Source organism: Microcebus murinus, chromosome 11, assembly GCF_040939455.1.
Source record: "Microcebus murinus isolate Inina chromosome 11, M.murinus_Inina_mat1.0, whole genome shotgun sequence".
NCBI classification, from domain to species: domain Eukaryota; kingdom Metazoa; phylum Chordata; class Mammalia; order Primates; family Cheirogaleidae; genus Microcebus; species Microcebus murinus.
The window spans coordinates 11324753-11348103 of NC_134114.1; the positions used below are offsets into that span (position 1 = coordinate 11324753).

At 43.9% G+C, this 23351-nt stretch overlaps 1 protein-coding gene across 1 annotated transcript in view; it reads left to right on the top strand.

Annotated features, from left to right (window-relative positions):
• Positions 1–3748: 3748 nt before the first annotated feature.
• The window catches only part of LOC105885359 (selenide, water dikinase 2-like), a 44487-nt gene continuing 24884 nt past the window's right edge, over positions 3749–23351 (top strand). Inside the window, exons 1-4 of the mRNA XM_076007894.1 lie at positions 3749–3961; positions 6970–7116; positions 7384–7472; positions 16917–17078. Of these exons, the coding sequence (XP_075864009.1) occupies positions 3749–3961; positions 6970–7116; positions 7384–7472; positions 16917–17078 (611 nt within the window). The remainder of the gene's footprint in view (positions 3962–6969; positions 7117–7383; positions 7473–16916; positions 17079–23351) is intronic.

Below are 23351 nucleotides of genomic sequence, written 5' to 3' on the forward strand. Positions count from 1 at the left end.
CCAACCTTGAGGAGTGATTTGAAGGCTCATGTAGCCTTGTGCTTTGAATACCACTCTAGCCTGGCCAAAATGCTACCATCATTCAAATAATACTTTGTGAAACTTCTGCACCTTTTATTTGAAATATTTTTTTTCTTAGTGGCAGGGTCTCACTCCATTACCCAGGCAGGAGTGCAGTGGCACCAACAATAGCTCACTGCAGCCTTGAACTTCTAGGCTCAATTGATCCTCCTGCCTCTGCCTCCCGAGTAGCTGGAACTCCAGGCATGTGCTAATTAAAAAATAATTTTTTTTGTAGAGATGAGGTCTCACTATGTTGCCCAGGCTGGTCTTGAGCTCCTGGCCCCAAGCAATCCTCCCACCTCAGCCTCCAAAAGTGCTGGGATTGTAGGTGTTAACCCACTATGCCTGGCCTATTTGAAATATGTAAAATTGTTTTGTAGCAGGTAATTTTTTAATATTGCATGTAAAGAGGGGAAACTGTATGGTCTATGTGAGTATGAGGTAGAAAAAGAATCTCAATAAGGGCTTGCTCTAGCAAAATGAGCTTTTCTAAAACCAATATCATTTTACTTAAAAATAATTGTTAAGTCAATATTTAATTTTTCTCTTCCTCCCATGGGTAGGACTTCCTGGGTATTAACAATATTTTATAGTTACATAGTTATTTTATTCTTAAAATGTCAAGGCCTGAAATAATCCATTCCAATCGGGAAGGAATGTTTCCCCTCAGCTGGGGTATAAAAGGGTTATAGTTTGCTTAAGATTGGAATAAAGTTATGGTAATTGTGTCACTGAAATAACTAGAGTCTTTTTTTTTTTTTTTCTTTGAGATAGAGTCTCACTCTGTTGCCCGGGTTAGAGTGAGTGCCATGGTGTCAGCCTAGTTCACAGCAACCTCAAACTCCTGGGCTCAAGTGATCCTCCTGCCTCAGCCTCCTGAGTAGCTGGGACTACAGGTATGCGCCACCATGCTCGGCTAATTTTTTCTACATATTTTTAGTTGGCCAATTAATTTCTTTCTATTTTTAGTAGAGATGAGGTCTCGCTCTTGCTCAGGCTGGTTTTGAACTCCTGACCTTGAGCGATCCTCCCGCCTCGACCTCCCAGAGTGCTAGGATTACAGGCTTGAGCCACCTCGCCTGGCCTTAGTGTCCTTTATTTTATTTATTTATTTACTTATTTTTTTGAGACAGAGTCTCACTGTGTTGTCCAGGCTAGAGTGACGTGGCGTCAACCTAGCTCACAGCAACCTCCAACTCCTGCGCTCAAGCGATCATCCTGCCCCAGCCTCCCTAGTAGCTGGGACTACAGGCATGCACCACCATGCGGGCTAATTTTTTTCTATGTATATTTTTAGTTGTCCATATAATTTCTTTCTATTTTTAGTAGAGATGGAGTCCTGCTCTTGCTCAGGCTGGTCTTGAACTCCTGGCCTCAAAGGATCCTCCTGCGTTAGCCTCCCAGAGTGCTAGGATTACAGGTGTGGTATCGTTGTTGCTCAATGGTATGTTTTGACCCAAGGATTAGATTATCAGTTGCTCATGGGTGAGGTAGACAACTTAAAATTCCTTTGCGAGTTGTCTTTCAACACGTGGAGGGGTGGGAGTGCGGTCTGCACTCACCGGAGGAGACACGCCTGTACACCTGGCACGGACATGGAAAGTCTGTCGGAATCGGCTGCATAGCAGAGGGTGCTCTGGCCGCTCCTGCAAATTAACGCTCAAAAAAAAATTATGATGCGTGTGTGATGAAATACAGGTGAGTCAAATTAAAAAAAAATCTTTTAAAAGATTCTTTTGTTATACTTACGTTATAATTTATATTTGTGTTATAATTTCTTTTTTTTGAGGTGTGTGAATGAATTAACAACTATTTATTGATATAAAAATTACGCTGTGAATGAACCCAGTAATATGAAATCTTGACAACCAGTGGTGATAAATGATTTGCTCTTAGTTTCTTCAGTAGTTTTTTTTTGTTTTTTTTTTGTTTTTGAGACAGAATCTCCCTTAGAGTGAGTGCCATGGCATCAGCCTAGCTCATAGCAATCTCAAACTCCTGGGCTCAAGCAATCCTGCTGCCTCAGCCTCCCAAGTAGCTGGGACTACAGGCATGCGTCACCATGCCCGGCTAATTTTTTTCTTTGTATGTATATTTTTGTATGTATATTTTTAGTTGGCCAATTAATTTCTTTCTGTTTTTAGTAGAGACAGTGCCTCACTCCTGCTCAGGCTGGTTTCGAACTCCTGACCTCGAGCAATCCACCTGCCTTGGCCTCCCAGAGTGCTAGGATTACAGGCATGAGCCACTGCGCCCGGCCGGTTTCTTCCGTTTTTAAAGATTCCCTTCTTACCAATACTCTGTGTTTGGGAGACAACAGATCTTCTAGAAGGCTGTAGTCTAGGGTGGCATTTCCCTAACTTAATCATTCCCAGAACTGTAGTGTCTCACAGAATGTTAATAATTTTCATGAAAAAAAGGATGATCCCTGACTTATGATGGTTTGACTTAACAATATTTCTGCTTTATGATAGGTGTGTCAAGGTATTAAATGCATTATTATCTTAATAATATTTTCAACTTGTGATAGGTTTATCAGCATATCACTCCATCATAAGTCCAGGAGCACCCGTGTTTGTGTACATGTAAATATAGAGAGAGATATTATGGGGAATTGGCTTGTGTCGTTATGGAGACTGGCAAGTCCAGAATCTGTGGTTTGAGCCAGCAGGCTTGAGACCCAGGAGAGCCAATGGTGCAGATGAAGTTCAAAGGCAATTTATTGGAGAATTCCCTCTTGCTTGGGGAGGCCAACCTTTTTGTTCTGTTCCGGCTTCTTGGATGAGGCCCACCCACGTTATGGAGGGCAATCTGCTTTACTCTAAGTTCACTGATTTAAATGTTAATGTCATCCAAAACCACCCTCCAGGTTGACACATAAAAATAACCATCACACTAGCAAAAAAGGGGGAAAAACGGGTGAGGAGGTTGGAGGAGGAGAGAAATACTGCATGTTGTATTTCCCTTAGAGAGGGAGAATCACAACACACACTGTACCTAGAAGCCCTGAGAAGTCCTGCAGTGAAGATGATCCTTCATATCTGTGTAACCTCATCTTTCCCAAATTTATTTGCTCACGGAAGCTTCCCTCTCTCCCCTTTTTTTTTTTTGTTTGTTTGTTTGTGTGTGTGTGTGAAAATTTATTACCATCTTGCTGGATTACCAGTGTTCAGAGGAACACTTCAGATCAAAAACTGGTCTATGGAATAGTTTGTTTAGGCAGTAGGTTCACTTGGAGATTAAATTGAAGATATTTGCTTCATTACCTGAACCTAGCAGCCCAGAGGGGTATTTACCCATTGGATTTGTCGGCTGCCGCCCACTCAAGTGTGGACAGAGGGTCCCCCGCGTGAGATTCCACACACAACTGGTAAGATGTGAAGCACCAGTGCACTTGTGGGTATTGTCAGAACAGCATAGCCACCATTTCCATTTGCATAGACTTTTGATGTATATATTTTTAACTCAAGGAAATAATGAAGCATCTTTAATCCCATCAACCTGGAAAACTCGATGAGTGTCTGAGTGCAGAAAGGCATGGACATATCCTATTATTTGATAAGTTTTCTGACGCTTACATTCAGGTATGTGACAGTCCTAAGGGAATCACGGAAAACCCTGCAGCTGCGTAACTTTGCATGGAAGCAACTGCAAAGTTTGTAGAGTTAATCCATAGATAATCATGATGGCATGTCGAGATAGTGATTGCCTCGGGGTGAACGTTATTCCAGTTTTATCCCCTTCTCCTGTACCAATCTCGAGCCCTGGCCCTCAGCAGCAGAAGTGGGACAGGGACAGTCAGGTGGAGGAGACGGCGGAGGGGTGGGGAGCCAAGGACCCAGGGCTGCCAGGTCTTGATTTGGAAAATATGTCCTTGAAAAGGACACTCGCTGAAAAGGTGACCTGTGTGCTCAATTATGGAACATGGAATTTACCACCATGAACACCTGTAGAAGCACTGAAGGCTCTTGGGCAGGGGTCCTCAAACTTTTTAAAAAGGGGGCCAGTTCACCGTCCCTCAGACCGCTGGAGGGCTGTTGGAGAGTGCGGCGCACATTCCACACATGCGCACTGTGGGCCCGGGATGAGTCGGCTGCTAAGCAGGACAGGCAGCGGGGGCAAAAACACCTGGCAGTCCGGACAGGCAGCGGGGGGAAAAAACACCTGGCGGTCCGGATAAATGTCCCCAACAGGCGGCATGTGGCCCGCAGGCCGTAGTTTGAGGACACCTGCTTTTGGGCCAGGAGAGATAAGAACAGATATGCATCCAAGTCCTTCTGCTGTCCCCTGAAGCACAGGTTACTGGATGGGGTCATGGGAATCCAGGTGAGATGGGTCTCGGCGTGCTATGTGGGTGCCTATCTTCCATATTTAATAAGAACATGGCTCTGGAGGGCAGGTGCTTATGTCTGTTTACGGTGGGTCTGTTTTGCTGTAATGTAGGCTTTTAGGACCTGAATTCGCTCACAAATGATTTATAAATAAGGGGATAATGACAGCGCTGAACCCAGTTTCGCACCTTCCCAATCTGCTCTGCACCCCCATCTCCCCCTTACTGGCCAGAGAGGCCTCAGGGACGCTCGTGGAGCTACCTGGTTGCCTGACCTGGCCGGGTCGGAGGCTGTGACAGCTGGAGCAGCGCCCACCTGCCCGATTGATTGGCCCCTCAGGGGCGCTGGTTTCCTCAGCTGCTGCTTCTGGTTTCTGGAAGTGGGACACTCCCCGGCAGTTAGCAGAATTCTTGTTCCCTGAGGTAAGCTTTACCAATGTAGGACAGGAGACAGAGAAGCTGGCAGGTAAACTGCTCCCCTCCCCTTCCTCCAATCTCCCCGAGACATGAGGTTCCCTGCGATCTTTCTCAAGATGGCCACATGACCCGGAGTCCAGGGCTGTTGTGAAGCTGTGGCCATCTTGGGAACACACAACCTTAAATTTGTTCCCTCTTTCCCTGCTTCATTCCCCTTTTTCTCTTACTCTTGCAATGACCCTCCCCCCCACCCCCAGCAAGGTAAGCTTTGTCTTGGGGCTGTTTTCTATGGACTCAAGTGAAGACATGCAGGAAAGCCAGAATAGATGGTGGAATTATAACCTTCATCAGAAGAGGAGAAGCCCTCCATTCAGCTGCTGCCCAAGCAGCAAGAGCCTTTCGGCTGCACTTTAAGAGAATTAATGTGAGGGCCTCTTTTTGGGGCTCCTTTCTTTGCAAGACGGCTCTGGGCTGGTTAGATCGTGTGCTGTCATCTGGGCCCAGGCTCAGAGCTCCCCTCCCGCCTGCATTCCTCCGCACCCCCTAGCTCTGCTCTAACTAAATCATTAGACATTTTTACTTGGTTGTTTCTGTGCATTTTTAAAGGCCTACTGGCAGCCTCCAGCCGGGCTGAGCTGCCTGCCTGGTCTGTCTGTTCAAGTTCTCTCCCCGGGAACCAATTATGGTTTTTGTGAGGATTCTGGCTACAAAGTTGCCCAGGTTTGGAGTTTTCTGGCCAATCCTATTTTTCTCATAAACACTGTAGTCTGAGTGTGTGAGTTTTGAGAATGTGAGGTGTGGTCAGGTATGCGTATGTTGCAATCTAGTAGAAAGGTTGATGTCTCAAGTAGACAAGAAATAAAGACTTGTTGAATGAATAAAATGTTCTCTCAAAACTATTTCCAGGGATACGGAAGTAACATCCACATAATGGCATAATTATTTTTTTAGCTTTTTGCTTACTTTGGAGAGGATTTTAAGCCTTCACATTGTAGCTAATTAGAAAAACAAACTTTTCTCCATGGCATCGTGTATCGCTGGATAAGGGGGGTAGGAAAATATGCTGAGTATCTTTCTTTGGTCCCTCTGAATCCACCCGTCTCCCTTTTTTGCCCTGCGAGACTGTCACATGGATGGCAGTTTTCTTGCTGTAGGAACGGCACCCTTGGGTGGGGCCAACGCCAGGCAAAGGAGGGGGTCAGAAAGTGGGAGAAGAGTGAGGTGGGCGCACACCTCTGTTAATACTCCTGATTTGTGGGTGCCACCTGTTTCCTGCTGGGACCCTGACTGCTAAACAACTTCCTTCAAAGGTTTGTGTATTTTCTAATCTTCATCAGGTGAATGAGTGAGGAAACTTTATTAACTCTTGTTGTACCCATTCTCAATTAAATAGAAATAACAAGAAATGGGTGGTGGGGAGTGATATTTCACTCTGTCTTTAAATGTCAGCAAAGAGTGTCTCTTCCTTGGCAAATGCATATCCAGAAAAACAACATAATAAAGTACATTTGAAAAGGTGCCATTTAAAACATAATTCAATTTGTTTTTTTGATGATTCAGAAGATACGTTAGTAGACACAGTGCCTCGGGAGTTATGGTTATGACTAATAATTGTGTTAAGGATGTGTGGAGAGTCTGGTTCTCAGGATACCGGAAAGCAGAATTTTCTATACTTTGGGTATGATGATCCTACATGTCTACTGTGAAAAGCTGTGATGAACACTGTTAAACTACTAATGAAACAGAGACAGAAAAATGATCCCATCAAAGGTTTTGGACTTAAAAAGAGTCAGAAATATCGTTACAGACTACACTACAGATGCTATTTTGGTTTGCCTACCACGTTTTCCTTTCACCTTCGGGGCAATCCAGCAAAGTGGGTTTTATGATTATCTCTGCTTTATGGGTAAGGGGACAGGTTGGGAGAAGTCACAGGACCAAGGTCACACACTGGGTTAGGGGCAGAGCCTGGGTGAGGGGCCAGGCCTGTTTGATTCCAAAGTCCCTGTTGAAAGGAAATTCAGGAAGTGACAACTTCAGGAAGTGACAGCTTTTCTGAGCCTTCCTGGTTTCGAGTGATCCCGAAGAGGTTAATCCCAGCTGGCTAGTGCTTCTCTTTGTGTTCTTTCTTCTCGACGGAGCTGGTTCTTATGATTTAGGCGTCGCTGTGTGTCATCACCCACTGCAACAGCGTGATGTACCGGGATCAGCCTGCAGGACGATCCTTCACAGTAATGGCCCCGGCGCTGTGCTGCGACTTCCTGGGGTTGAACTTTTCACCTGAGGAAATGGCGGGGAGCCGTCTTGTCAGGCAGTCGCTCAGCATGCTGTGCATCGAGTCGTGGAGTTCTAGAGCTGGTGGGGAGAGCTTATAATGAAAGCAATAATTTTTACTTACTCTTGAAGACCTGCCTCAGAATAGTAGACTACACTCAGCAAGCAAGAAGGCAACCTTGGTTTCTCACATCCCATAAACAAGGGAACACGCTCTTGTGTGAGAAGGTAAAACAAAGACTTACTTTTCAATATTTTATGTTCCTCAGACATATGGCTGTTTGTGTTAAATCCTAAAGGATGTCCTAGACCTGGAAAGTTATTCCAGCCAGTTTGGGGGACACGGAGCAGTGGCCAAGAAGGAGGACGGCTCACAGGGGGCGCGTTGGTGGGTTTCTGCGTGTGTTTACGAGGGGGCTGCTGTCGGAAGGCCGGCAAGGCAGTAGAGTTCTTGAGAGAACTGGGACTCTGGAGAGAGGCTGCCTGGGTTCCGGTCCTGACCCTGCCACTTACCTCTCCGGGCCTCAGTTTCCTCACCTGTAAAATGGCAAGAGCGAGCATGTGCACCTGGAGGGGCAGTTGTGAGCCTCGTGTCAGGTAACACATGTGACATGCTTTGCCCAGGGTGAACCAAATACATGTTAGTGGTGATTCTGACAGTTCTCATTTCTTGGAGTCCCAGAGATGCGAATCAACTTGCCTAAGATCACACAGCTACGAAGTGAGTGAATTGGGACTGGAACTCAAACCTGCCCAAATTCAAAGCTCTTTTCTCATTTTTTTGAGCTGAAAAGAGTGATCCAGGAGAGCTGTTGTCAAAGTTCATGATGCCCAGCTGATGTCCCCAGGGTGATATTTCGTGTCTAAAGAGGGACGAGACAACAGCAGGAGCAGGTAGGGGGAAGGTGTCAGCATCCCCCATCCTGAGATGATCCAGGGACCCTGAAGTTAGACCCGGGGAAAGCAGAGACAAGTTTGAGGTGCCAAAGGTAAGAGTTGATGTGGAAAACCAGTACCACGTGAGATTCCCCTTCAAGAGAATTCTGCAGACCTGTGGATGCCATGTAGGTTGATTTTGAAATGTTCTTCCTCTCTGGTTCTACCATTCCCGTGTTTACAGTGTTTAGGGGTTTGCTCTGCTGAGAAAGGGTGTCATTCGTGGCAGTGAGCCATTAAGAATAAAGGTATTCACAGTCTTTTCAATATTGATTCAGTTGTGATACCCCTATCTCCTAGAACGTTGCCTGGCATGTATTAGGTGTTCACTGATGTTTATGAAATGAAAATTTATTCAATGAATGAATGGACGGATGAGGGAGGGAGGGAAAGATGACTTAATGAATATAATTTTTGCACACCAGGGGAGGGCAGAGGAGCTTAATGACCAACACCCAGTGTGTTCCCTGCGCTGGGGCCTGCCTGCCCCCAGGGCAGCTGGCTGAGAGACCAAAGCTGGGCCTGTGAATGGCAGGTTCTCTTCAAAGACCCTGCCCTGGGGTGGGTGTTTAGTGCGTGGACAGTGGATCTGCCCACACGGGACCCACAGGAGGGCTTTCAGGACACACAAGGAGAGAGAATCCCTGGCACATCCGCTCGTCACTTCCGTGGGTGGCTCCTGGGGCATTACTGAAAAGCGTATTGTGGCATTTGTCTGAAGATGGGAGCAGAGGAGAGAGCTTGGCCCGGCTAGACCCGCTGGGAGGCTGTTTCCGGAATCCAGGTGGGGACTGAGGAGAGCTCGCACTCAGACACAGGTGGTGAGAACGGCCTGGAGGTGATGTATTCTGGAAATATTTGCAGGGAGGATTGTCAGCACTTATTGGACTCATCACATCCTGCCCCGAGGCCTTAGATGTCCCCAAATAAAGTGAGTTTATAGTTTCCAGCTGAGAATGTTGGCCAGCCACCAGCTATTGCTAGGAACTGGCTTTTTTTTTTTAGAAAGGCCACTAGATTCATTGTTTTTGAATTTCTGAGTACCATCTGTTTGGTTCTACAGTGTGTTTCTTTCCATACTTAATAGAGACCTATTGTAATGGCATTGACTTTAGAACTTTTGCACCTATGAAGTCACTGTACCTTTTCCCACTAACCTAGCCTTGCAGCTCCTCTCTCCCTCCCTCTTACTTTAGCTATGAATGGCTCCATACATTGCAGACTTACCCTGCCCTACAACTTCGATTCTAATGCCAGGAATGGAAAAACCTTTGCAGCTTAAATGCACCCTTTGAAAATGCATTCATGATTCCCTTCATGAATGCAGAGACATGAACATCTGGTGTCAGGGACCCCATCATTCTAAAGGCAGGTTCTCACCCATTCTTATGTGCCTCCTTGGAATTCTCTAGTATTTTTTTTTTCTTTTTTGGAGGCAGTCTCACTCTGTTACCCCAGCTAGAGTGCCGTGGCATCAGCCTAGCTCACAGCAACCTCAAACTCCTGGGCTCAGAGGATCCTCCTGCCTCAGCCTCCTGAGTAGCTGGGACTACAGGCATACGCCACCATGCCCGGCTAATTTTTTCTATATATTTTTAGTTGGCCAGTGAATTTCTTTCTATATTTTAGTAGAGACGGGGTCTCGCTCTTGCTCAGGTTGGTTTCGAACTCCTGACCTTGAGAGATCCTCCCGCCTGGGTCTCCCAGAGTGCTAGGATTACAGGCGTGAGCCACCACACCCTGCCTCTAGTTCTTTACTAGAGCCAGGAAGCCTCTCTAGAGATTGGCTGCGATTGCTAACAGCTTCAGGGCCTTTCTCGCTCTGGTGGGTAACACCTGACTGCCAGACATTGTTTGCCCACACCAGGAAGGTTGCTTGAAACGTGGCAGAGGGTAGGCCACGGTCAGTCTACTTCCAAGGATCCACCTCATGGCCTCCTCTGCCATCCTCCTTCATGCATTCTTGCCTTCTTGCTATGACCAGTTTTCTGTGCTCAGTTCCAGTACCTCATGCTGTCCTCCGATCTGTGCCTACCTGCTTTACCTGGGCTTTGGCACTGGCGTCCTGGCCTTGGCTTTGCCCATGTGTCAACCTGTGCCTCACTGCCCAGCCTGGACCTCGGAGTGCCACGTTCTGACTTATTGACTGGGACTTGGGAACCTCTCTGTGCCCTCTAGGTTGGTTTGGGGACCTGGGGTCTGACCTTGCCTTTGCCTTTTCCATGTTGGTTCTCTCCCGTGGTGCCGCGTGGCCCTGCCTGGCAATGGAAGCCACTTGGTTTGGCTCTCCCCACACGAGCCTGCTTGTCTGAAAGATCTGGATCATTACGTGCGACACCCCCCGCCCCAGGCACCTTTCGGTCATTTCACATTTGGGCCTGAGGTTTCTAAGTTCTACCTCTCCCCATCATTCATCACATTTTGAAAATCCAACATTTTATCCAGAAATTTTATTTGATGAACCTAATTACGTTGATTACACCTTGTAGATTCACACTGTGCTCCTTGGTTTATGTTTGCTTAGTTGGCTATGATGGGGTTCAGGACGTGCTGTCCCTAAATACGCCACTTTGGCATCTGAGAAACAGCAGAAGCAGGAAGGTCTCTCTCTCCTCCACCCCCTGCTCCCCTGAAGCAGGTCATGGCGTCTGGTTTGAGAGGTGCCCTCTTATGCCCAGAGGAAGGGAACATCCTTGTCTCTGAAGACACAGGGACACGGAGAAGAATCTGAACAAACAGGTCTTGCTAAGTTCCCCCAGTTTATTACCATTAGATCATACCCCTTTGTCCAATCAGATCATACCCCTTTGTCCAATCGTACTTCTCCACGACTGCCACCTCTTTATCAAACCCAGCCTAAAAAATGCACAAGTTTACCTGTGTCAAAAGACAAAATTACAACACGTTTACAGATCTTAATTGGCTTTTGTGATTTGAGATGTGGGTAAATTCTACATAATGGAAGCAGTGTCTTTCAAAGGCTGAGCAGAGGAGTCTGGCTTTACAGACAGAGAAGGGCTGAGGAAGGCAGCAACGAAGAAAGAAAAGTGGCTTGGCCATATCAGTTACTTTTCTTGTAAAGGTTAAAGCAGAAGGGGCTTTCTTCTGCCGGCTAAAACTGGCCTGTTTAGGCATGTGGCTTCATTCTTTCTCTCTCCTGATTTCTCGCAAGGTAAGATAAACAACTAATCAATGGCACTAGCGTGGTGGCGGGGAACTTTAGCAGGAGCTACTCCATTTTGGTTTGGTTTGCTGGGCCTGGTGCAGGATTTCAGTCCAAACCCATGGGCTTCTATAAATTTTTCAAAGAAACACCTGTTTCTTCGGGTCTTCAATTCTAAAGGATCCTGTGTCATGTAAAAGTTATATTAAATACATCTGTATGCCTTTCTCTTATTAACCTGTCTTTTATGGGGGAGAAATTTCTCATCCCCTGTAAGTACCTTCTATTTTGTTTTGTATGGCAGGAATTACTTTTCTGCTTAAATTATTTTGTAACGCGGCCAGGGCGGTGGCTCACGCGTGTAATCCTAGCACTCTGGGAGGCCGAGGCGGGCAGATTGCTTGAGGTCAGGAGTTTGAAACCAGCCTGAGCAAGAGCGAGACCCCGTCTCTACTATAAATAGAAAGAAATTAATTGGCCAACTAAAAATATATATACAAAAAAAAAAAAAATTAGCCGGGCATGGTGGCGGCGCATGCCTGTAGTCCCAGCTACTAGGGAGGCTGAGGCAGGAGGATTGCTTGAGCCCAGCAGTTTGAGGTTGCTGTGAGCTAGGCTGACGCCACAGCACTTGCTCTAGCCTGGGCAACAAAGCAAGACTCTGTCTCAAAAAAAAAAAAAAAATTATTTCGTAATGCAACTGTTGGGGCTCAGAAAATGGTATCACAAAATGAAGACCACAGAAGCAGTCTCAGAAGCAAAAGTTTTTCTCTCATCTTCTCCTGCTCTCCTGTCCCTGCCCTTCCTGCTCCCCCGAGGCTAGCCATAGAAACTAGAATCTATCTTTCTGTGAGTCACAGAAACCAGAACCCCCTTTCCCAGAAACCAGCCTTAAACCCCCCAAATATTACTCTAATTCCCTACCCCCTCCACCCCTGTCTATGTAAAAACTGGCCATAAAGAAATTATCTGTTCTGCCTCATTTGCTTATAGGTCATAAGACCCCCATTCCAGAGAGGGTCCTGCCCCAGACCCAGAAGGAAGGAAAGCAGCTCAGAGGCCGAGAGGAATCTAGACAGACAGGCCTTGCTGGGTAACCCCCCTCGGTCTATTAGCCTTAGATCAGCCCTTTTTGTCCAGTCATATTTCTATATGGCTGTCTGTACTTTGTTGAACCTAAGCATAAAAATGGACAATTCCCCCTGTGTCTTTGGGTCTTCATTCTGAAGGCTCCCATGTCATGTAAAACTATGGTCAAATTTGTCAAATTTGTATGCCTTTTCTCCTATTAATCTGCCCTTTGTCAGTTTATATTCGGGGAACCTTCTGAGGATGAAGGGGAAGTTTTCTTTTGGCCCCTACATAGTCGATGCACCCAATTATGTTGTAATGCAACCAAGAATAAGTTTGGAGAAAAGTAATGCTATTGATGATTACTGAAAAGTTATTTCTTTGTGAAACAGAGGTAATCTCAGGAAAAAGCTTAAAGCGCTATTTGCACTTTGGAGTGTGTTACCTTATCCCTGGTTAGCCCAAGGTAAGGGGAACTGCTGGGGTGGATATGTGGGGATTTGTTGGCATTCCAACAGAAATGTCAAGGGAAATTAAGAAATTGTCAGCTTTTGACATTCAAAATAGGGTTTTCCTGCTACACAATAGGCTCGAAATCCAGGCTTTGCCTAGAGAGGATTCACTAGATTAGCACATCAAGGTCTAAAATCCATCCCTCTGTCCCTGGGGAGCTGTCTAGAAGAGAGAGAGAGAGAACACCCAGAAAGGGTAGGGAGGAAAACATGTAGTCTTGGTCACATACTTCTGGGAGAGAATTCAGAGGAAGGAGGGTTGTCACTTGTCCCGACCCGCGGGACCTTCTGTTACTCGCGGGGGCGAGGGGGACCGTGCCTGAAAGAGATGAGCGAGAGAAAGGAACGAGACCAAGCGAATGATTGTCAAGGTCTGCTTTACTTAGATTTTTAGTAGGTTTTATAAGCATACAAAAACAAGGAAGTAGAGGCAAAAAAAATAGAGTGTTGACGATGAGGCTTGGGTCTGGGTTAATCAGCCCCAATCAGCGTCTTATCGGTATCCTGTTTTTGACTGGTTACTCATCTCCAACCTGGCAGGTGGTCGGGAACAATTGCAGTCAGCACACCCTGGAGCATCCCGTGGTCAGCACGTCATGGACTGCATTCTTCTCAGAGCTATAGCTGGAATTTTCCAGGGCGAAGTCCGTGTGTAGGACGAATCATAGGGGAGTTGAGGGTCTTTGAGGGTCCTTGCCTCTAACAGTCACTGAAGCTGGGGCAAACGCTGAGAGCTTGGGGCTTTTGCTCCAGTTTTACGTTTGAAGCTGTGGAAGGAGATGTCTGTGAACCTGGGGAGAGCACTGTGAAGAAAAGTAGGCAACAGAGAGTGGGCCAGGATTTAGTTTGCCTGAGTTGCTCTTGCTTCTGGAGGGGCATGGATGGGGCCTAGAATTTTCCTCATGCTCCTGGTGTTGGGGGTGGGGGTGTGGACACAGAAGGTGGTTGAGTTTCCGGCCCGCTGTGGTGAGGGGCCAGGGGCTGTGGATGGACACTCAGGCTAACAGAGCTGTGAAGCTCAGTCAGCGAGGATGGAGCACCTGAGCAGAGCTACTGTCGATTTATTTTGACCTGCCAAAGGAAGGTTATAGTTATAGTACCTGCACGATCACATTCCTTAATAACAGAACTTGGAAGGACATGCTTCAAGAACTTGATGGTGGTAGCAGAAGTTGTTAGCATTATAGATCATTTGGACTTTTTTCTTCTGCTTTTCTATTTTTCTAACATATTTTATAATGAGAAAGTGTTAATTTTATAAAAAGAAAAAGTTAAGCTATCTTCAAAAATAAAAAATAAGAGAATCAGACAAGACACATTACTCTGTAACTTTTCTTTTAATATTCCAAAGCCATCCCTGTAAGTCACATTAATCTCTTTATTTTTCTTATTTCTTTTTTTTTTTTTTTTTTGAGACAGAGTCTCGCTTTGTTGCCCAGGCTAGAGTGAGTGCCGTGGCGTCAGCCTAGCTCACAGCAACCTCAAACTCCTGGGCTCGAGCGATCCTGCTGCCTCAGCCTCCCGGGTAGCTGGGACTACAGGCATGCGCCACCATGCCCGGCTAATTTTTTATATATATATTAGTTGGCCAATTAATTTCTTTCTATTTATAGTAGAGACGGGGTCTCGCTCTTGCTCAGGCTGGTTTTGAACTCCTGACCTTGAGCAATCCGCCCGCCTCGGCCTCCCAAGAGCTAGTATTACAGGCGTGAGCCACAGCGCCCGGCCTATTTTTCTTATTTCTTTAATACATACATATACTTTTATACCAGTGAAATCACACTTTTTGGTTTGGTTTCCTTTTTCCTTCCCCTTCCCCTTTTCTCTTTAGTTCCCCAGAAAAAGGGATCTAGAGAGAACAACCTGGTGTGAACATTTTAGTACCTTTTTCTATGTAACCGTATGCCATATGGCCACATATGACTATGCATATAGACATGCATGCATCATACACATAAGCATGTGTACAAACACATGTAAATACATTTATAAGTTTGTGGGTTCTTTTTTGTATTACAAAGATGAGATCATAACATGAACATATCTCTGCATCTTATCTTTTTGTATTCACCACCACCTCTTGGAAATCCTTCAAGTCAGCTGGCTGAAGTCCTATTCATTTTTTCATGGCTCTGTAATATTCTGTGATCTTGTCACTTATAGTTCATTCATCTAACTGTGGGATGAATTTTTCTTTTTCCTGAACATTTCTTTTTTCTTGATTCTTGGAGATGATGGCTATTTGGCCACTGTCACTAGAAAGCTTATTATATGTTCCATATTTCAAGTAAGTATATAACAATTATTTTATTAATTTAATGATGGTAATACACCTACATTTTTATCCACTTATTCCTAATGACATTCAAATATGTTTTTTCATTCTAGGACCAAGATTAATCCTTGGTTAATGTGAGTGGTATAGAGTAACATTGTACAACAATTAATCAACAAATATTTAAGAATCTCCATTATAATCTCCATTGTAAGATATAAACCTCACTTTAATTAGTGGTTTTCCACAAAACTCTTTAATAAGACTTTCACAGTTTTCTGTGGAGGGATTAAAAATGGGCCAAAATCAAGAAGGTAGAGACTTCTATTTGAATTAATCAATTGTTGGAAAATGGACTTGGTCTTCAGAAGGCAATAAAGTTTTTATGGTTTTATTAATATTTTCGTTGCAATTATTGCACATAGTATTTTGCATTCAAGTATAGCCCATATCTGACTTTTAGAGGTTAGTAAAATGATTTCAGCTTCTTATTGTCAAACTTTCCTTGGCTTCTCTAGTGATTAGCTTATGCCCCAAAGATTTGAGTTATAGATTACCAATATCAAACTAAAATAACTCTTGGTTATGCATCTAAGTCCAAATTTTATTTTATTTTATTTTATTTATTTATTTATTGAGACAGAGTCTCACTCTGTTGCCCGGGCTAGAGTGCCACGGTGTCAGCAACCTCAAACTCCGGGGCTCAAGTGGTCCTCCTGCCTCAGCCTCCTGAGTAGCTGGGACTACAGGCCTGCACCACCATGCCCGGCTAATTTTTTCTATATATTTTTAGTTGGCCAATTAATTTCTTTCCATATTTTAGTAGAGACGGGGTCTCGTTCTTGCTCAGGCTGATTTCGAACTCCTGACCTTGAGTGATCCTCCCACCTTGGCCTCCCAGAGTGCTAGGATTACAGGCGTGAGCCGCTGTGCCCGGCCTAAGTCCAAATTTTAAAAAGGTTTTATACATCTATATTCCCATTTAAGTTTTAAAACTTTTTTGGGTTATGAATCTCCTCATTGTTTGACAATGGATGAAGATTACACTTTTTATTTTAGTTCACCAAGAGTTTTAGATCATGCTAACCAATGAAATAAATGCCAATATTGCTTAGCTGTGCTAACTCTGATGACAGTTTATAAATCATTTCCTATCATTTTAACCACAGGAAGGAGAGGTTGTTAGCCTGTTATGCTTGCTTTAAATGTCTAACTGTGGCTTCCATTGCAAACAAAAATTATGAAACACACTCATCCACTGTCCTAAACTTTTGACTATTAAAAACAAGTACATAATAAAACTTTTTACTCTTAGCTTAATTTTAAGATCAGGTATAAGGGTAAGAGGTTTGCTAATGTTGAACACAGGTCTCCAAGCACAGGGATAATTTGTAGTGTACGATGGATGAGGTTGATTTTTTAAAAAAAAAAATTCTAAGAAATAGAATCAGAATTACCTGAGAATCTGTCCAACGTTTCTCTACTGTATCAGTCATGTGACAAAAATCACAGCATCTTTAACACAGAGTCAAGGGACTCAAATAAGGGGCATTGAAGCCCTGGTAAAGCTAACGGCTTGTCGAGAGTGGTAGAGTCTCCTTTGTAATAACAGGGCTTACTCACCACCTTTGCCTTGTGAGTGTTTTTCTACTCATCGCATCTCATCTCCCAGGATGGCAAAGAAGGTGAAACGCAGGCAGCTGTGGTGAGAGATTTGCTGTGAGGGAACGTTCTCCACCACCCACACATCCCTGCCCAGTGTGGGCTGAGTTCCGGCTGGCTGGCCTCTGCTAACCTCCAGGCTGACTCACTCTGTGCTTGTAACCTAGTCATAGCCCCTGTCTCTGCACTATTTGCCCCCCCCCCCCCGGGCAGGGCCGGCCCCATGGCTCACCAGTGTGGGGAAGGCACCGTGGTCCTCCTGGAATCTTCAGTGCCAGAACTGGAAGACAACTCTGTGGCCACCCCTCAGCCCCCTGCTTTGCTGACGACAGAATCGAGGCCTAGGGAGACTGTCTTGTGGTCAAGTCCAAATGGGTACAGATTTCCTGTCTTCCAGATGTGTCATTTCTACTCTACCAGCCTCATTCTTCTACTTACCTCCAATTCTCCTTACTAGAGACCTTTCCCTTTGGAATTCCCAGAGTCCTATTCAAGTCAAACGCCCTTTGGAAGAGCTGGCATCTTGGCCAAACCGAGTGCAGAACTGTCAGACACCTGTCTTATGAGAGAAGATAGCTGTAAGTCCAGGTGCTTAGGGTATGGGACTTTTGTTGACTAACATGACAAGATTTCCTCTGGGGCATGAGGCTGTGTCCTGGGCCATTGCAGAGGATGGGCTGAGAGCCTGGGAGAGGAGAGAAAGGACAAAGTGGAAGCCGTTCCTTTGCCAACAACACTTTCTTCTGTGGCTTTCTGTCACTCAAATCTGCCCTGCTGCCAGTACCTACCAACAGCTTTCCCCAGCTAAAATGCTAATCTGTGCATCCCAGGAACATGTACAGGACAACCGTGTCTCTGACTATGTCTAACTGTGAGCTTCTTGGCTGAGAGATGCTTTATGTAGACAAAATATTATTACTGGGACTTTTGGATCATTAAGATTTCCAGCTGTATTAACTACTCAACTCCTTTCAGTCTCTTTTGTTGTGTGTTATTTTCATTACCCGAATGAAGGAAAATTGAGTTCTAATTCTGGATGATGTCAAATGGTGGACAACTTCAGTGGGATTTTGGTAGAATTAAATTTCTTTATGAATAGTTTGAATTCTGAATGGACCTAAATGACGTCCTCATATTTTTTTCTTTACCTCAAGAAATCAGAAAGTAAGCTACATTTTTACCTTGTTCTCTTAGATCTTTCCAAAGAAAACTCTACTCTGGGGGGCAACCAGGTACTGGTAGTGAATGAAATAAGGAACTTTTGGAAATATAGGGCCTTTATAGTAAGAATTAATGATTATGTTTTAAATAAAAGATGTAAGCAAACCTTAGCTGGAGACAGCATCCAAAATCCCTTTTCAACAATGTTATTCACCAGTGGTTTCTCGGTGGGGAGGCTCATTATCAGGATTCAAAGTGACTCTTAACTCAAATGGGTTCCATCAGATGTTATAGCTTATTCTATAAAAGTAGTCATGGAATTTTTTTTTTTTTGCCTTCTTTTTTTTTTTTTTTTTTTTTTTTGAGACAGAGTCTCACTTTGTTGTCCAGGCTAGAGTGAGTGCCGTGGCGTCAGCCTAGCTCACAGCAACCTCAAACTCCTGGGCTCGAGTGATCCTTCTGCCTCAGCCTCCCGAGTAGCTGGGACTACAGGCATGTGCCACTATGCCCGGCTAATTTTTTATATATATATATCAGTTGGCCAATTAATTTCTTTCTGTTTATAGTAGAGACGGGGTCTCGCTCTTGCTCAGGCTGATTTTGAACTCCTGACCTTGAGCAATCCGCCCGCCTCGGCCTCCCAAGAGCTAGGATTACAGGCGTGAGCCACAGCGCCCGGCCTTGCCTTCTAAATTGTATTTAAAAATTAGATGTAAAAAGACTATTTAACACTTATGACATTCCATCCGTCAATGACACTGAGACAGCTTTTCGTTGGCTTACTGTCAAATTGACGTAAGTACTCTCTTTGAAGACCATGATCTATTCTATGTATTGTGTTCTTCATCTTCCATATATATTAGTCCTGATCTTTCATGCACTTAGGGTACTAAACAATTATATTACACTGTGATATTATGAGATACATACATACATACATACATACATATATATATGTTTTCAGTTTTCATCTGCAATTCCTGCCTCTTAACTCCCATATCCCTTGTTATAATGTTGGGGCACTTTAGGCCTCAGAAAACAAAATCTCTCTCTCTGACCTTCTCCTGCTCTCCTTTTACCTACTCCTTTTTTCTCCCCAAGGCAGGAATCTTCTCCCACCTTTCTGTCTTGGAGCTGGCCATAAAGCAATTCTCTGATTTACCTTGTCTGATTGCAGGTCATAAGACCCTCATTCCAGAGAGGGTCTTGTTCCATACCCTCGAGGAAGGAATGCTGCGAGACTGGCCTTGCTGGGTTTCCCCACTCAGTCTATTAGTATTAGATCAGACCTTTTTTGTCCAATCACATTTCAACGTGGTTGTCAATCATGCCTATCCAGTTAAGTCTCCATAAAAGGCCCAAGAGGACAGGGTATGAAGAGCTTCTGGACAGCTGGATTTTAGGAAGGTGAACAAGAACTCATCCACGTGCAGACAGGGTGGTGCACCCCAACTCTCCCGAGCTCGAGACCTCACCCTAGGTATGTCTTCATCTGCCTGTTTATTTGCATCCTCTGTAATAAATTGGTAAGTGTGTTTCCCGGAGTTCTGGGAGCCAACCTAGCAAATTAAACCCAAAGGGGGGGCATTGAGGGAACCCCAAATTGAAGGCTGTGGGTCAGAAGTTCCAGAGGTCCAGACTTCTAACTAGAGGGAAGGAGAGGGAGATCTTGTGGGAGTGAGCCCTCAACCTGTGGTTTCTGAAGCTGTCTCCCGGTAGACAGCTTCAGAACTGAATTGAATTAGAGGACACCCAGCTGGTGTCTGTGGCAGATTTGCTTGCCTACTTGGTGTCTGGGGAGAAATCCTCACACATTTGGTCACTGAAGTCTTCTGTGTTGATTGCTGTCGTTGAGTGAGAACAGAGAAACAAACACTTTGGGTGTGAGTTTTTTACACACATACACAAATGTACCTCCTCAAGATCTATAGCTGACAGAGGAAGATTAAACAGAAAAGTGGGATACTGTGATACTCAATCTACATCTAACATAAATGAATCGCAGCCTTTGATTTCTATACAAATTATTCAACATAAATACATTTAAAAGCCTAATTCATGATTACCCAATTATTATAACACATCTCTCTCTTTGTACATGTAAGGTAGAGTTTTTCATATTACACTTCAGTGAAGACAAAATGTGTGAACTTGAAGTTCTGCATAGCTATTGAGATCTTGGGGTTACTGTAATGAAATGAGGTCACAGCCAGACTTTGGCTTCGTATAGTCTCATGTCAAGCAAGTTATTTAACCTCACTAATCATTATTTATAAAGTACATTTGTATTTATTTATTTCTTATTTATAGAGTGAAAAATTCAGAACCAGATGCCTCAAAGGGTTTTTTTGAGGGTGAAATGAAAACTGTTTTGTGCAGTGTCTGGTATGTAATAAAGGGTCAGTGCAGATTAGCTATTTTTATTAGTTATTATTTAGGCTGCATCTTATATTATGATTTGATTTAATAAATTAATTCTTCTAACAGCATATTAAAAGGGAAAAAATTATTTCGCAATTTATTTTCTTCTCTATTAAAAAATTTACAAATATCAATTAAATTTGGAGTAATTTCTTATAGCAACTCAAGTTAGTATTTTATTTAAACTCCTGTTGGTTTTTTTTTTTTTTTTTTTTGAGACTGAGTCTCACTTTGTTGCCCAGGCTAGAGTGAGTGCCGTGGCGTCAGCCAAGCTCCACAGCAACCTCAAACTCCTGGGCTCAAGCAATTCTACTGCCTCAACCTCCCAAAGTGCTAGGGTTTACAGGCATTCACCACAGTGCCTCACCTAGGTATTTAGTCTGATCTTTAGTTGGAAACGTAACTGTGGGAAATCTTTTATTTTTATTTTTTAATTTTCATTTTCTATTTTCCCAAATGCCTATAGTAGAATCAAGGGAAATCTATTTTTTTATTTTTTGGCCAATTTCTTTCTATTTTTAGTAGAGAATGGGGGGGGGTCTCACTCTTGCTCAGGCTGGTCTCGAACTCCTGACCTCAAGTGATCCTCCCGCCTGGGCCTCCCAGAGTGCTAGGATTACAGGCGTGAGCCACCACGCCCAGCCTCCTGTTGGTTTTTAAAGCTGAGGCAGGAGGACTGCTTGAACCCAGGGGTTCGAAGTTGCAGCGAGCTATGATTTCGCCACTGCACTCTAGCCTGCTGGGAGAGAGAGTGAGACTTGTCCCTTAAAAAAGAAAAGAAAAGAAAGGAAAAGAAACTTTTAAAGAGTATTTTCTTGATCAAATAAGCTTAGGAAGCAGTGAGATAAGCCATTATTTATCTATATTAAAATGAAAAAATTACTAAACACAGCAATAAGATTGAAATGACTTTTCCATGCCATTATACACCATAGTTGATTAAACGATCTTCTCACTTTTTTTTTTTTTTTTTTTTTTTTTTTTTGAGACAGAGTCTCGCTTTGTTGCCTAGGCTAGAGTGAGTGCCGTGGCATCAGCCTAGCTCACAGCAACCTCATACTCCTGGGCTCAAGTGATCCTCCTGCCTCAGCCTCCCAAGTAGCTGGGACTACAGGCATGCGCCACCATGCCCGGCTAATTTTTTTCTATGTATTTTTAGTTGGCCAATTAATTTCTTTCTCTATTTATAGTAGAGACGGGGTCTTGCTCTTGCTCAGGCTGATTTCGAACTCCTGACCTCGTTGAGCAATCCGCCCGCCTTGGCCTCCCAGAGTGCTAGGATTACAGGCGTGAGCCACCGCGCCCGGCCTGTTTATCGTTTTTTAAACTCTTTGTCCCTGAAAGTGATTTTTAAAAATTTTATTTTCCAGAGATGAGGTCTTACTCTGTCACCCCGGCTGGAGTGCAGCGGTGACAGCACAGCTCACTGCAGCCTTGAACTTCTAGGCTCAAGCCATCCTCCTGCCTCAGCCTCCCACGTAGCTGGGACTACATGCATGCACTACCACATCCAGCTAGCTTTTTCTTACCTTTTTTAGAGACGACGTCTCACTATGTTGCCCAGGCTGGTTTTGAAAAGGACTTTTAATAAGCCAACATGATTGATATTTAATGTGAGAAAGTATGAGAACTAGGAATGTTGGGTTGGAATTTTAAATATATACTATTGTTTACCAACACAGTAATTGGATTTTTTTTGTTGATGTGAAACTCACAAAACATACACCAGCAATGTTCATATTTCTTCATTGCCAATACTGACGATTTTTCATTTTTTTTGGTTATAGGCGTCCTAATATAGTGTGATGTGGTTTCTCTTTGTGGCTATAATTTGTATTTCTTTAATGACCAAGGACGTTGAAAGTCTTTTTATGTGCTTGTAGGCCATATGTATATCTTCTTTGGAAAAATGTCTACTCAAATTCTTTGACCATTTTAGATAGGATTTTTTGTCTTTTTCTTCTTGAGTCATAACAGCTGTTTATATATTTTGTATGCTAAACCTTTGTATGATTTGCAAATATTTTCTCCCATTCTGTAGGTTGTCTATTTACTTTCTTTTTTTTTTTTTTTGAGACAGAGTCTCGCTTTGTTCCCCAGACTAGAGTGAGTGCCGTGGCGTCAGCATAGCTCACAGCAACCTCAATATCCTGGGCTCAAGCGATCCTCCTGCCTCAGCATCCCAAGAAGCTGGGACTACAGGCATGTGCCACCATGCCCGGCTAATTTTTTCTATATATATATATTAGTTGACCAATTAATTTCTTTCTATTTTTATAGTAGAGACGGGGTCTCACTCTTGCTCAGGCTGGTTTCGAACTCCTGAACTAGAGCAATCCGCCCGCCTCGGCCTCCCAGAGTGCTAGGATTACAGGCTTGAGCCACCGTGCCCAGCCAATCTATTTACTTTCTTGATAACATCCTTGGATGCACAAAATATTCAGAAGTTTATAAAGCCCAGTGTTTCTATTTTTTCTTCTATTGCTCACACTTTTGGTGTCAAATATAAGAATCCATTGCTAAATCTGAAGCCATGAAGATTTACCCCATGTTTTCTTCCAATAGTTTCATATTTTTAGCTCTTATTTTTATTTATTTATTTATTTATTTATTTATTTATTTTTGAGACAGAGTCTCACTTTGTTGCCCAGGCTAAAGTGTTGGGGAATCAGCCTAGCTCATAACTATTTTCTTCCAATAGTTTCATATTTTTAGCTCTTATTTTTATTTATTTATTTTTGAGACAGAGTCTCACTTTGTTGCCCAGGCTAAAGTGTCGGGGCATCAGCCAACCTCAAACTCCTGAGCTCAAGCAATCCTTCTGCCTCAGCCTCCCTAGTAGCTGGGACTACAGGCATGCGCCACCATGCCTGGCTAATTTTTTTTTTATATATATTTTTAGTTGGCCAATTAATTTCTTTCTATTTTTAGTAGAGACGGGGTCTCCCTCTTGCTCACACTGGTTTTGAACTCCTGAACTTGAGCGATCCTCCTGCCTCGGCCTCCCAGAGATATTTTTAGATTGTTAATTTTCTTTGACTTAATTTTTGATTATGGAATCAGGTA